The sequence below is a fragment of the Cetorhinus maximus genome, chromosome 7 (assembly GCF_964194155.1).
Source record: "Cetorhinus maximus chromosome 7, sCetMax3.hap1.1, whole genome shotgun sequence".
NCBI classification, from domain to species: domain Eukaryota; kingdom Metazoa; phylum Chordata; class Chondrichthyes; order Lamniformes; family Cetorhinidae; genus Cetorhinus; species Cetorhinus maximus.
The window spans coordinates 91840858-91855556 of record NC_135885.1 but is presented as its reverse complement, the minus strand read 5'-3'; the positions used below and the strand labels follow the sequence as shown (position 1 = coordinate 91855556).

The window sequence follows — 14699 nt, the reverse complement described above, 5'->3', positions numbered from 1 at the left end:
TTATGCAAATTAATAAAATCAAGTTCCGCAGTTAATCACCTTCCTCAAATAAGACATCACTTTTTTTATTGTCTTGACCTTTATCATAAATCTAGAAAAATTACAACAGTTCATTGGCTTGTTCTTAAGTGGATTTAACTAAATACCATGGATTACATTTAAAGAGTTTTGAGGCTTTGCTTTAATCTGGAGAATCAAAATGAAACATTTAGGCAGCAAAGAAACTCCATAAAAAACAAAATAAGATGGACAAAAGCAGCAAATTGCTTCAAATACATACATCTGCTACTGAAATATACAAATCCCAATTTCTGACTAAAAGTAAATGTTGTGCAGAGGTTATGTTTCTGCAGCTTTCAGAGGTAAATGAATGTGACTCATGATTTTTGCAAGTAAAAACTAAGGGCGGAATTTTCCACTCCCACTAGTAGCAGGAGTCGTGGCGAGGAAATGCACTTAATTTGATGGGAGGGAAAAAAATCTGTTTCCCGACAGCAGGATAAACGGTTGGAATTTGGTTCCCCCAACTTTCAAAGTGTGTCGAGCTTCCCAACGAACAATGTTGGGAAACCCATTTGCATGCATTAGCATCTAATGCATGCTCATTAAAAGGCCGCCTCACTGGAATTTAAGTTCACCCTCCAAACTAAGTTCCCCGCCAGCAGGAAATTAGAACATTCAGCTTTACAACTGCACATAAGAGGCATGCACCTGGAGAGTTTCATCTTTTGAGGTCCATAGATGGTGCATTCTCCTTCGTAGGGACCTCAGAAAACTTCACTCATATTGAGTGCCATCAGCAAATGTTGCCCCAAGGCTGGACAAGGGAGGCAGGCGAAGGCTGGGAGGCAGGGTTAGGGTGGAAGAGTGTAGCAAAGGTTGGGCAGGGGAGGCATGCTTATAGGGGAATGGTGGGGAAAGTGTCCAGGGAAGGGGGGACAAAAAGAGTATCTGGAGAAGGGGAGGGAGGGGAAGACGGTGTCCGGGAACGTGGGGGATAGAAGCGTCTTAAGAGGGCAGGGTCAGTGATGTTAATGGTGGCGTCTTGTGGGGGAGCTCAAGGTATTGGTGATACGAGTCCAGTAGTGAAGGTCTCATGAGGGGGTCACAGAGAGCAACAAGACAAGTGGCAGGTTCAAGATGGGAATGGGGATAGTAACAGGTGTCAGCTCTGATGGGAGAAATGGCATACAGAAGTGGATTGTGATAGGGTCCAGGGTACAGGGCTAGTTTAAGGGTGACAGAGGGAAGAGGGATGGTGATTTGGGGTGGCTATATGGTGATGACAGGGGGATAGAAGGTGGTGAGCGAGTTTGAAAGGTGACACGCACCATTTTTCCAAAAATGACTTTGACTACGCAGTTAGTCAGTCAGTGAGACCCTTGAAGTGGGTGGAGGGCCTTTTCAGGTGGGTGGAGTTCAAGGTCAGCACAAGTGGCCGACTAAAGGGACACCCTAATAATTATGAGGCAACTGGATATCAAAGATGCCCACTTGCGTTCTCCTCTCTATGATGAAGCCTGTATTGCAGCAAGTTTGATCCTGACCCATGGGATTCATAACAGCGAGATCCCAGCAAGGTGTGAAGCTGCCGTTCATTCTGTGCCACTTGCCATCAGGTGCAGTCAGAGACAGGGATGAAGGGAGGGAGGTAGATGCCTCCAAAGGGCACGGCTGGTAAACAGCAGCCAATTCACAACCCTAAACCTCCATCCTCCCAGATGAATGGTCATGGCTGACGAGCGATCATGCAGCTAGACTTTCTATGCTACCAGGACAATGTTCTCTCCATAGATATTTGATGGTAATGGAGACAAGCTGAAAACTGTCACCTTGAGGCTTCTTGCACACGTCTCCCATCACTCTGGTTGAGGACCAATGTCTCCACGCACATTCACGTATGACCAGGGGGAACACCCATCTCTGGTGTTCAGGAAGGGTGGGTGGAGATGCCGTGTCTACACAGAGGCCCATGAAAGGCTTAGCACTTAATGTATCACTTCAATTCATTTACATATCCACTGAGGCGTCAATGATGCAGGTCGCAGGCAACCCTGCCTTGGTAATGGTCTCATCCAGATGAGGCAAAGGAGGGCTCGTCGCAGGTCTGCACAGGGCCATGAGGAGCAATGCCCTGAGCAGCAAGAGGCAGCAGGGCCTCCAGAAGGTCAAGATGCTGGCAAACAGGGTACACTGTAATGGCAAACATTGGCCCAACCATGGGTTTATCACAAGCGGTGTTATTATCTAGGGATGAGCGAAAGGCAATGCCGGAAGTGCCTTCATATGTCTCAGGATGTGGTTGCTCACATGAGCAAGCGTCTCCAGTATGAGCTGTGGCCACAAGAACGCTGGAGGAGTAATATGGAGCTCCTGGCCTCCACTGATTAAATGGCTGTCCAGGAGCTGTTTAAATTTGAAGCCAGGATCTTCGACCCCACGAGGTAACAGTGGGGCAGGCAACTTCCTACCCACCCCACCACGAGAATCACCAAGCTCTGCTGTTGCATTATTACTGAGCTCAACAGCGTATGTTCATGCGTGTTCAATCGTCCCACTGCCCAGCGGGAATCACACCGACTTTCCCACCCGCCACCAGACTTAGACTCCAGAAGGGAAAATTCCACCTTATGGTTCTGAGTACGGTCTGAACAGGAGTTTGTCATAAGCATCGTAGCTGATACAGGTCTCACAGGTGGCATGACAGCTCCTTTGGTCACCATCGATTCTCTTCCCCCCAATCTCACCTCAACTTTTTGCCAGTTCCTTGTCCATCCCTACTCCTGTTTCAAAAGAATTAAAAATTCAATTTTTACAAGTAACCCCATTCAGCTGCTACTCTAGCCCAAGTTTTAGCACTCAGTTCTGCTGCCTTGCACCTGGCCAACCATCTGCTGTCTTGTATTTTTAATTCATCATCAGGACGTGGTTTTGATTCACATTTAGTGCACACAAAGGTGGTTGTGGGCTTTCTTCTCAAATTGCTGCAGTCTATTTTTTCCAGCAGTGTGATACTACTAAATAATTTGTAAGGCCACTAGAGAGAGAAATTAACAGTCAAGCATGTTAGTATTGATGGGGAGAGAAACAGTTACTGTTTTGAATCCAATATGATTCTTCTTCAGAATTGGAGAGAAGTAGGAATATGATGGGTTTTATGCTGTTGAAAAAGGGAGCAGGTGGAACAAAAGAGGTCAGGGATAAGTTAGAGGGCAGGGGGAGGTTAAATGACAGCAATGTCATAGGACGAAAGACAAAGGGAGTGGATAGTATTAAAGAAGCAAAGGACTGGTCCAAAGTAGGTGGGAATAGCAGAATGAAGGTCAGTGCTGTCTGAAAACAACAGAATGTGTTAATATGCCTACTCTGGAGCAATCTTTTGTTTCTTTAATACTATCATTACCACTCTCTTTGCCTTTGGTTCCATGACATAGCTGTCATTTAATCTCCCTGCCACTGATCTCCAACCTATCCCTGACCAACTTTTTTGCTCCACCTGCCCTTTCTGCCTTTTTCAAAAGCACAAAGCCCCATTACATTCCTATCCCAAAGAAGGGTCATATTAGACTCAAAACATTAACTTTGTTCTTCTCTCCACAGATGCTGCCAGGCCTGCTGAGTTTTTCCAGCAGTTTATTTCAGATTTTATTTCAGATCTCCAGCATTCACAATATTTTGCTTTTATGTCAGTATTGCTACTATTGCTATTGTACAATACAGGCCAGACTAAACAAGGGCAAATTTTCTTCTTTAAAGGGCATTTGTAAACCAGACTTACTTGAGATGAACGAGATTTTTTTTTAAAAATGAATTCAAATTCTCAAACTGCCATGGTGGCATTTGAACTCTCATTCTCTTTATTACTAGTCCAGTGACATAACCACTAAGTCAGAGACTCTCGACCTCCTTGTTTGAGACAATCTGTGATAGAAATTTCACAGATCCTCCAGAACATTACACAACTGTTTTTCTGTGTAAAAAAATAGTTTTACAATTAAGCATATATATTTATTACTTTTATTTTACTTAATGCGTAACAGATGGTGGAATTAAAGTGAGGCACAAATGGCCTACCTCATCTGCAATTATCAACATCTTTTGGAAATCATTTTAGTCAGGCTTGTAAGTGATAATCACATTATATTCAATGTATGGACTGCAGAGCAATTCTAGTACACTAAGACTGGAAAGTTCCTGAGCTTGAGGCGGGGCCAAAAAACATCCTGAGGAATTTGCCTCATTTGTCAGAATAAAATTATAAATAACGTATCCCACAAAAGCTGCATGTTTTCAAAATTACGCAGAGCTCAGCATAGATTAAGATGTTTATAAAAATATTAATGATTATTCAACATAAATTTTTTTAAAGTTATGAAAAAGTATCAAAATTCCCAAAGCCATTTGTTAATTTTTAAATTGCTGCAAAGTTTGTGACAACAGTTGAAAGGGATCATGACAGAGTCCTAAACAGGTGTATGAAGATGACACCCAGCATTGCAGCAGTAAAATAAATGCAGCTTCTACTACAGTCACCTAAAGAAATATTTTAATATTTAATCAGTTTTCTTTCCAACAGATATTAAATTCAAATCCAGTTTTAAAATCAGCAGAAGCCTCAAATATTACAGCAGCATGCCACATGTAGGCTGATGTTAAGCTCAGTCTGATAGTGGTCCTTCCCCACCAATGAAGTATTAATTTCCAGCAGCTGGATTGATTCCCACATGTGTCATTAGGCCCTTTATAAACACTTAATTAATCCTTTTTTTTTTGCTTCTTGTTGTACCCGTCAGACTCTAATGGTTCCTGAGTGCTCAGCTCTCAACTACACTCAGTACATTGGGTCGGGGTCAGCACTTTACCCAGCACATCTATATCCAAACTGGAATATTTGATGTAAAGAGGCTAAACCGTCTTCTTGCCCACTTGAGTCAGAGCAACAGGTCCCAACCACTGTGCATGTATACAGATATGTTGCAGATGTACGACAAACAACACAGGCTCAAGCTGTGTGAGTTGGCATGTGAGCTACACTGTGCTAGGTTGAGATACTCCCGGCCGATGATCTGCTTTTCGCCCTCAAATCTTTTTGGTTGCAGTGATCTGTTTTCCCACAGTTCAACCCACTTAGTATAATATGGGCTCAAAGGACATCAATATCAGTCAGTGACAAGAGGTGGTGCTGGGAGGGCAGCAGTACCCGCTAAAATCTTATTTTTGGCCCCTTAAAAAGCCTTCTCACGGTGCCATAGGGGGCCATGGTGTCATTCATAATTGTCTATTTTGAAAGGTTATTAGTAGTTCCTCATGAGTAATTTTCTAACTTTTGATACATATGTTCCTTACATCTTCAGTTTTGATTTTCTGCTTTTTCACTTGGAACAAATCCACAAAATAGCATGACATAAGTACAGCAGATACTCAAAGGAACTGCTAACTATGCACAAGGCCTTCAATCTATGATTACACAATCTCTCATCATTGCACATGGTAAATCAGAGATACAGGCCTGAATTTTCATCCTCAAAGCAGGTTGCGGGGGTCAGGAAAATTCCAGGCTCGGCTGCCTGCCTCAGGAGGAAGTGCCCACAAAGGCTGCTGTTTAGAAAGACTTGCCTTCTTACAGTTAAAATAAAAACACAAAGGCCCTCCAGTCCTCACCCCTAATATCCCACACACTCCCCTTGCCCCATCCATGCTATCTCATGCCCCCACCCACTCCCTATGGCTCCTCATGCCCCCTTGCCAAGCTATGACCACTCATGTTCTCTTTCCAAGCTATGACCCCTACCCACCCCTCTGATGACTCCTCATAACCCCAATACCGAGCTCTGCCCTTCCACCCAACCACTATGGTCTGTCATGGCCACGATGCCAAGCTCTGCCCCTCCAACCATCCCCTATGTTCCCTCATGCCCTCATACCAAGCTATGACATCCCACCCCCCTCCTATGGCTCCTCATATTCCAATGCCAAGTTATAGCACTTCCAACTTGGTGAAAATCCAGGCCATAGGACTGAATTTCAGCTCCAACGGCAGAAAACAGGAGCCAGATCTGTTTTTGGGTCAGAAATCCACCTCCAGTGTGGAAATGATTGCAGTTAAGATTTTAACAGGGGTAAACTCTTAATTGAGGTGGGGGCAGGTTTCTTGTCCACTTTGAATTTGGGGGCAGGAACGGAGGTGAGTCAGATGGAATTTGGGACTGATTTAGGCTCCCATGGCAGTCGTCACTGAACCTGTTGGTTGTCATAAAGGAGAAATATGCTGATTGTGCCAAAGTCTTCCACAGTACCTGAAGGAAACGAGGTGTCACAGGAGAGCTGGGGACCTGGCCCTCGCTTCATCAATGCTAACCTGGGGCAGAAATTTTCACTTGGCGGGCGGGCGCACGTCTGAACCACTCAAGTGTGAAATGACGCACGTGCCAATATCAACACGCAGTCGTGCGATGGTTCGGTTAGCGAGTGCGCGCCAGAGTCGGCAGTGCGCCCGCCGACAATTAAAAGGCCTGTTAAGGCCACCAAATAATCAATTAAGCTAAATTTTTCGCTGCCCGTCCAACCTAAGAGTTGGCAGGCAGCGAAAAGGCAAAGCGGTCTTTGCACATTTTAGGAAATCTCATCCACGGGCGGAATGAGGTTTCCAAATGCAAATAAAAATAAAATTAAAGTTTTACAATCGAATTAATAACATGCCCCTACTGATGTGACAGAGTCACATAAGGATACATGTTTTATTACATTTTTATCTATTTTTTCATATCTTAACTTCTTCAGGGAGATTATGAAGCGCTCACTCGCATGCATGCGTGAAGTTTGTGCTAGGCCCACTCGCCCTCCTCCCCAACCTGCACTGGCAGCATTGAGCACTGCCGCTCACATTTCATGCTATGCAAGCCTTAATTGGCCCGCCAGCGTGAAATTGCAGTGCGGTGCGATGCTGCTCGCGGGCAGCAGTCAGCTTCCCAAGCACCCCCGCCGAGCCCGCCCTCCAAGGGATGGAAAGGAGGGAGATCCCCTTTCCAGAGGGTGGCAGGGGTAGCCAACTAGTCGTGCAGGAGGGGCAATTCTCTTTTGACTTTGCCCTCACCTCCTTTTCCTGTTCCTATCTCACCTCATGCACCTGTTCCTTCCCTGATGAGCTGTCTCCTTCCAAGGTCTCAATGTCCTTGAGGTCCAATCTTACTACAGGGCTATGTTATGGAGAGTGCAGTAGACCACCACAATGACTCAGGCCCTTGCTGTAGGGTATAAGAGGACACCATCTGACCAGTCCAGGCACAAGAATCACATCCTCAGAAGCCCAATGGCTTGCTCAGTAGTTACCATAAGAACATAAGAAATAGGCGCAGGTTTAGGCCAATTGGTTCCTCGAATTTGCTCCACATTCAATAAGGCCATGGTTGATCTGATTGTGACTTTAACTCCAATGTCTTACTGAGCTGGTGACACTGGTTGTATCTCCTGTGTGCCTCCGTCAGAAGTTCCCGTAGAGAAGTCAGAAGCCATCTCTTCATGGGATTTCCCTCGTCTACTAGCATCCAACCACCCGCTTTGGGGATGGGAGTGAAGATCTGAGGCAGCATAGATTGGGGGAGGATGAAGGAGTCAAGGCAACTGCCAGGAAAGTGAGTGCATATATGGAGGAAGCTATTGCTATGGTTTACAGATGATGGAAGTTGAGGAAGCGTTCCTATCGATGGATCTCACTCACCGTCACTGGCTACCTTGATGATTACATGGGTGCAATCGATAATGCCCTGCACCTGGGGAAATCCAGCAATGGAAGTGAAAGCCAATGCCCCCTGTCCCTGCAAGACGGCAGCTGTCATTAACTGAAAGTGCTGGCCTGCTCTGGCAAAGAGGGCATCAATGACAGATGAGATGCAGTGTTATGCAGCCATTTTTGACATGCCTCTGAAGGTCACAGAAGGAGCCAGAAACAAAGAAATTCAAGGCTAGCGATTTCACCACCACTGGTAGGGCATGACAAATAATGCTGAGAGGACTTCAGCAACAAGGGCACAGATGTTTATGATCATTTACCTGGAGAGTTACAGTCTCCTGGGGCACTATTTTCTGGTCATCTCCAGGTAGCTCAGTTTTCGATTATCAATCTTCTGCTGAGGGTTTGGTCTCTGTTGCCTTTCTTTCCTCTCCTGTGCTATGCTGATATCCAGAGTCCTGCCCTGCCTGCAAGAGGGTGCTGCTCCTCATCACCACTAGGTCCCAAAGCTGACAGTCATGTGCCTATTGCCAGTTGGAGCCTTTATTTTGTGGCATCCCAATTGTCTTTTGTAGCTTTGCCCACTGCTCTTCTAATCCCGGGCGCTGAATGCTCACTCCCCCTGCCACTTGCACAATACCAAGCGCCCAAGGCCCCCTTCTGCCCCACTGATTCTCTTATGAGAGTGGTGATGCCCTGGGGCATCTATGACTGGTTCCATGCTCTTTACCTGCCTATCTTCAGCTGGTCAATTTCTGAAAGGGCAAGTAAGCTGTCCTCCCCTTTAAAATTTTAAATGCCAGCTCTTGACAAAATTTTAATTAGCCTCAAATGGGAAGAGAGCAGGATTCTTGTACCGCCCTCTCCTCCAACCTGGTGATTTGTGCCAGCGCTAGGCTCAGTGCATTGAAATTGATACGTGCCCAACATCGGTATTTTCGGGGTTCCCCACGGTTCTGTTCCCGCCTTCCTAAGAGCATATGAAATAGGAGCAGGGGTATACCATACAATACCATCCAATACCATCATGGCTGATCATTGGCATTAACTACACTTTTCTGCCAGTCTCCATATTCCTTAATTTCCTAAGAAACCAAAGAACTGTCTACTCCAGCCTTAAATATATTCAAAAACAGACATCTATAACCCTCTGGGATAGAGAATTTCAAAGATTCGCAACCCTCTTCAGTGACAAAACTTGCCCTCAGCTCAGTCCTAAACGATCGACCTCTTATCCTGAGATTATGTCCACATAGTAGTCTAGGTTACCCAGTAATGGGAAACAGCCTGTCAATGTCAACCCTGTCAATCCCCTTTTAAAATCTTGCATGCTTCAATGAGGTCACCTCTCATTCTTCTAAACCCCAGTAAGTACACTCAGCCTCTCATCCTAGGACAACCCTCTCATCCCAGGAACTAATCTAGTGAACCTTCACGGCAAGTCGACCCTTCCTTAAATATGGAGACCAAAATTACACACAGCACTCCAAGTGTGGTCTCATCAAAGTCCTGCACAATTCTAGCAAGACGTTACTTTTCCATTCCAATCCCCTTGCAATAAAGACCGACATGTCATTTGCCTTCCTAATTGTGTGCTACACCCGCAGGCTAACTTTCTGTGATCCTACTAGAAGTACAGCCAAGTCCTTCTGAACATGAATATTTACAAGCTTCACATGTTTTAAATACTTGTTTAACACTCCAAAGGTGTTCCAAAAACACGTCTTATAAAAAAAAACATGCAAAATGAAAATCACTTTCACCGAATAAAGCATGTAAAAAGTGTGGGTTACGTTTCAGACCTGTAACACCTACAGGCTAGTAAAAACCTATTGACTGCCTTGAACCTAACTGACCCAAAAATCCTCCTTCAACTTACGACTCATATGAACTTAGCTCCCGCTTGCTGCTACCTGGTTCCTGCTCACTTCCCCTCTTGCACCCTCCCATCTGCTGCTCATCAGCAGTCTGGTTGCCTCATTTCTGCCCCGTTCGCTACTACCCACTCACCGCTTCCCTTTTTCGACCCTCTCACTCGATGCTTTTCTTTCCTGGCCCTCACGCTCACCAGCATTCTCACCACCCCTCTCCTGATCCACTCGCTGCTTCTTTCTCGCCGACCCTCTCTCAACAAGGGTCAGGAGAGGGTCAGTGAGCGAAGCAGTGAGGGGAAGGAAGCAGGGACGGTGAGCAGGAGGGAGTGAGGTGGTCAGGAGAGTGAAGCAGCGAGCTGAAGGGAAGGGAAGTGGCAAGGGGAAAGGAGAGAAAAGCATTGAGTGGGAGGGTCGCGAGAGGGAAGTGACAAACCAAAGGGTTGGGAGAGTGAAACGGTGAGCAAGGCAGTTAGGAGGTGGAATTGGCGATTGGGATGGGGCTATTCCTATGGGAGAGGGAAGTGGCGAGAGAGTCAGCGAGTTGGGGGGAGTGAGCAAGTTGGGAGAGGGAAGCAGCAAGAGGGATGACACCACATGGTGTCACAAAGCACACTGTTCACAAAGCACTCTGTGCTTCCCCGCTTTCGGAAGACACCGAAAGTTCAGCCCATAATGTTTTACAGCAAGTGATGTTACTGCAGGTAAGACACAATGTACTAACAATACTAACTTGCTGGAATGTTTTGAAGAGGTAACAGAAAAGATCAATGAGAATAATACTGTTGATGTGTGCACATGGACTTTCAAAAGGCATTTGATACAGTGCCACACAACAGACTTGTGAGAAACGTTATTGTTCATGGAATAAAAGGGACAGTAGCAACGTGGATACAAAATTGGCTGAAAAATAGGAAGCACAGAGTAATGGTCAATGGATATTTTTCAAGCTGGAGGAAGGTTTGTAGTGGAGTTCCCCATGGGTCAGTATTGGGAACCTTGCTTTTCCTGATATATATTAATGATCTGGATCTTGGTGTGCAGGGGGCAATTTCAAAGTTTGCGGATGATATGAACCTTGGGAGTGTTGTAAACTGCGAGGAGGACAGTGTAGCACTTCATAAGGACATAGACAAGTTGGTGGAGTGGGCAGATAGGTGGCACATGAAGTTCAATGTGGAGAAGTGTGAGGTGATGCATTTTGGTAGGAAGAACATGAACAGACAATATAAAATAAGGGGTGAAATTTTGAAGGGGGCACAGGAGCAGAAAGACCTGGGTGTATAGATCATTGAAGGTGGCAAGACAGGTGGAGAGAGCAGTTAATTAAGCATACAGTATCCTGGGCTTTATTAATAGAGTACAAGAGCAAGGAGGTTATGCTGAATTTATATTGGACATTCGTTAGACCTCAGCTGGGGTACTGTGGACAGTTCTGGGTGCCACATTATAGGAAGGATGAGAACACATTGGAGAAAGTGCAGAAGACATTTACAAGAATGGTTCCAGGGATGAGAAACTTCAGTTTCGAAGATAGATTGGAGAGGTTGGGACTGTCCTCCTTGGAGAGAAGGTGGCTAAGAGGAGATTCGATAGAGATGTTCAAAATCATGAGGAGGCTGGACAGAGTAGATAGGGAGAAGCTGTTCCCACTCGTAAAAGGATCAAGAACAAGAGGGCACAGAAAGTGATTTGCAAAAGAGGCAAATGTGACATGAGAAAAAACTTCTTCACACGAGTGGTTCGGGTCTGGAATGCACTGCCTGGAAGTGTGGTGGAAGCAGGTTCAACCAAGGCATTCAAGAGGGCATTAGATGATTATTTGAATAGAAACAATGTGCAGGGGTATGGGAAAAAGGCAGGGCAATGGCACTAGGGTCATAATGCTCATTTGGAGAGCCAGTGCAGGCACGATGGGCCAAATGGCCTCCTTCAGTGCCGTTAAAATTCTGTGATATCACTGACCTGTCTAGCCAGTTCACTTGCTTTTGATTTGTACATCCCCAACTTAAATAACTTCTATTTGTTAAATTTTACTTTGAACAATAGGAAGTGACGAAAATATGGCATTAAATGCAACCTTTACATTAGGTGTATGCTATTTGCCAGATTTTTAAAATTTATTTTATAAGTATAGGTTATTGACCTGGAGTTTCGTTCTGGTTATGATGCAAACTGGACTTCAGGTAACATAAACATAATAGAAATCTGGTAAAAATCACATCAGAAAAGGAGTGAAATTAATTTAAAACAATACGTAAACTGCAGTGACATGATGAATGTGGGTGCACGGAAAATTTTATGTTTGTAACTATACAGTTTACAAGACTGATGTGATGTTAAAATATTAAATATAAATGAATATTACAAAGAATAACGCGACAAGTGTTGTTTATGGCAATCTGCTACATTCTGTGAAGCGACTTGTTGCAAAAACGACAGCAGCTTTGCCATTTCATGCTGAAATTAAATGTTACACCTCATTATCATGTTGCATGCTTTAACTTCATCAGTGTGCTTAGAACATCAGTGATGTGGCGGAAACTTATTTTTGATAGCTAAAATTAAACAATGACAGAAGCATCCAGATAAAAATACTTCTAATGTGAAAGCTCTATTTTAATAAAATGCATAAGGGCAAATCATTGTTCTTCATTTATTTGGACAAAATGTATGTAACCATTAATCTCCAGTTGAAGTTGTCAATAAGAATGGATGTAATCATCTCATGTATAAACTGAAGATTGCATTACTACGATTTGAAATCAGACTCGATTAGTATAAACTTCGAATGAACAATGCAACTCAATTTTCTGATAGTAACCTGTTATATTTAACAGCAAATCGACTACACAAGTTTGAGGCTACCAACAAGGAAGAATAATGGATCCATGATTGCACAGTTCAAATATCTCAATGGCATCCAATGTCAGAAATGGAAAATTTGTAAGAAAGGTGAATCTATGCAGGAATATCCATCTGTTAAGCATATTACTAATCAGAAACTAGGAACAATGCAATTTGCTTATATTTCATGGACAAAGAAACATATACTGTCATATTGTAAAGATTATACCAAAAAGATCATTTCATCAATGTTCATGAAAGTTTCCACCTGAGCGCTTCTTTTTCAAAAACACATACCTTACACCAGTTGACTCTCTTCATGTTGATATCTAATTTGAATTCTTTTTTAGGTTTTAATCCATACGGTAGCGTATGAGGAGTTGGAGACCAGTGTCCTCCCTTAAACCCTGTTGCTGGTGGTGGCGGGGGAGGTGGTGGTGGTGGCGGTGGTGGTGGAGGAAGAGGCCCAGATATCAATGAAGGCAGTGGCGGTGGTGGCACTCCACTACAAGTTGAAGATGGAGAATTGTTGAGTGCGACTCTGCTTTGTACGCCAGCCACAGTGGCCCTTACATTAGGTGGTAATGCTGAAAGCTGAGAGAAAAATTAGATATAAATAAAACATAATAACACAAAAAATGGAATTATAATCCAACATCACACCAAAATATTTTTTGCCAGACTTCCCCCTTGGCTTCCTCAAAGTTTGAACTATGGTTCCATTGATGCTGCTTGCCCTCAAGCAATTTTTTCAAGTGGCTCCATCTGAGAGTTTGGTATGCTGTTTGTCAGTAGGAAGCATTTCTAAGTGCTGTCACTGGCTGACCATCAGGAGTGAATGAGCCCAGCTAACATCCCCCTCCATGACCCAGACAAACTAAGGCCAGTTTTCATACCCCATTTACTGTTCCAACAAATGCAGAAAAGGCTCTGAGTCAAACCCAAGATCTTTCCAGTTTATACAGCTCTACTGGTCATTAGGAAAATCCACTGAACTATCAGGGGAACTCAAAACAAATGACTGCTCTGCTAGCTGTTAAAATAGTGAATGAAACTCCTTTATTCAAAAAGGGAGACAGAAAGCAGGAAACCACAGCCAGTTAGCTTATCTGTCATAGGGAAAATGTTAGAGGCTATTATTAAAGATGTTACAGCAGGACATTGGGAAAATTCAGGTTAATAAGACAGAGTCAACATGGTTTTGTGAAAGGGAAATGATATTTAACCGATTTATTAACGTTCTTTGAAGAAGTAATGTGCTGTGGATAAAGAGGAACCAGTGGATGTACTGTATCTAAACTTACAGAAAGCATTTGATAAGGTGCCACATCAAAGGTTATTGCGGAAAATAAAAGCTCATGGTGTAGGGGGTAACGTATTGACATGGATAGAAGATTGGCTAGCTAGCAGGAAACAGAGTAGACATAAATGGGTCTTTTTCTGGTTGGCAAGATGTAAAGAATGGTGGGCCACAGTGATCAGTGATGGGGCCTCAACTTTTTACAATTTACATAAATGACTTGGATCAAGGGACCAAAGGTATGGTTGCTAAATTTGCTGATGACACAAAGATAGGTAAGATGATAAGATGTGAAGAGGTTGCAAGGAGGCTACAAAAGGATATAGATAGGTTAAGTAAATGGGCAAAGACCTGGCAAATGGAATACAATGTGGGAAAGTGTGAAATTGTCCATTTTGGCAGGAAAAATACAAAAGAAGCATATTATCTCAATGGTGATAAATTGCAGAGCTCTGAGATGCAGAGGGGTCTAGTAGTCCTAGTGCATGAATCGCAAAAGGCTAGTATGCAGGTACAGCATGTAATTAGGAGAGCTGATAGAATGTTATCATTCATCACAAGGGGAACTAACTACAAAATAGGGAGGTTTGCTTCAGTTATACAGGGCATTGATGAGGCCATATCTGGAGTACTGTGTACAGTCTTGGTCTCCTTATTTAAGGAAGGTTGCAAATACATTGGAAGAAATTTACAGAAGGCTTACTAAACTAATACCTGGATTGGGCAGGTAGTTTTATAGGGAACAGTTGGACAGGCTAGATTTGTATCCACTGGAGTTTCGAAGAGTAAGAGGCGACTTGATTGAAACATAAGATCCTGAGGGGTCTTGACAGGATCAATGTTGAGAGGATGTTTCCTCTTGTGGGAAAATCTAGTATTAGGGGCCACTGTTTAAAAATAAGGGGTTGTCCATTTAGGACAGAGATGAGGAGAGATCTTTTCTCTGAGGATT

General features: G+C 43.8%; 1 protein-coding gene across 1 annotated transcript in view; it reads right to left on the bottom strand.

Annotated features, from left to right (window-relative positions):
- The window catches only part of LOC144682943 (protein diaphanous homolog 3-like), a 786894-nt gene that overhangs the window by 474529 nt on the left and 297666 nt on the right, over positions 1-14699 (bottom strand). Inside the window, exon 16 of the mRNA XM_078545867.1 lies at positions 12745-13041. Coding sequence (XP_078401993.1) covers positions 12745-13041 — 297 coding nt within the window. The remainder of the gene's footprint in view (positions 1-12744; positions 13042-14699) is intronic.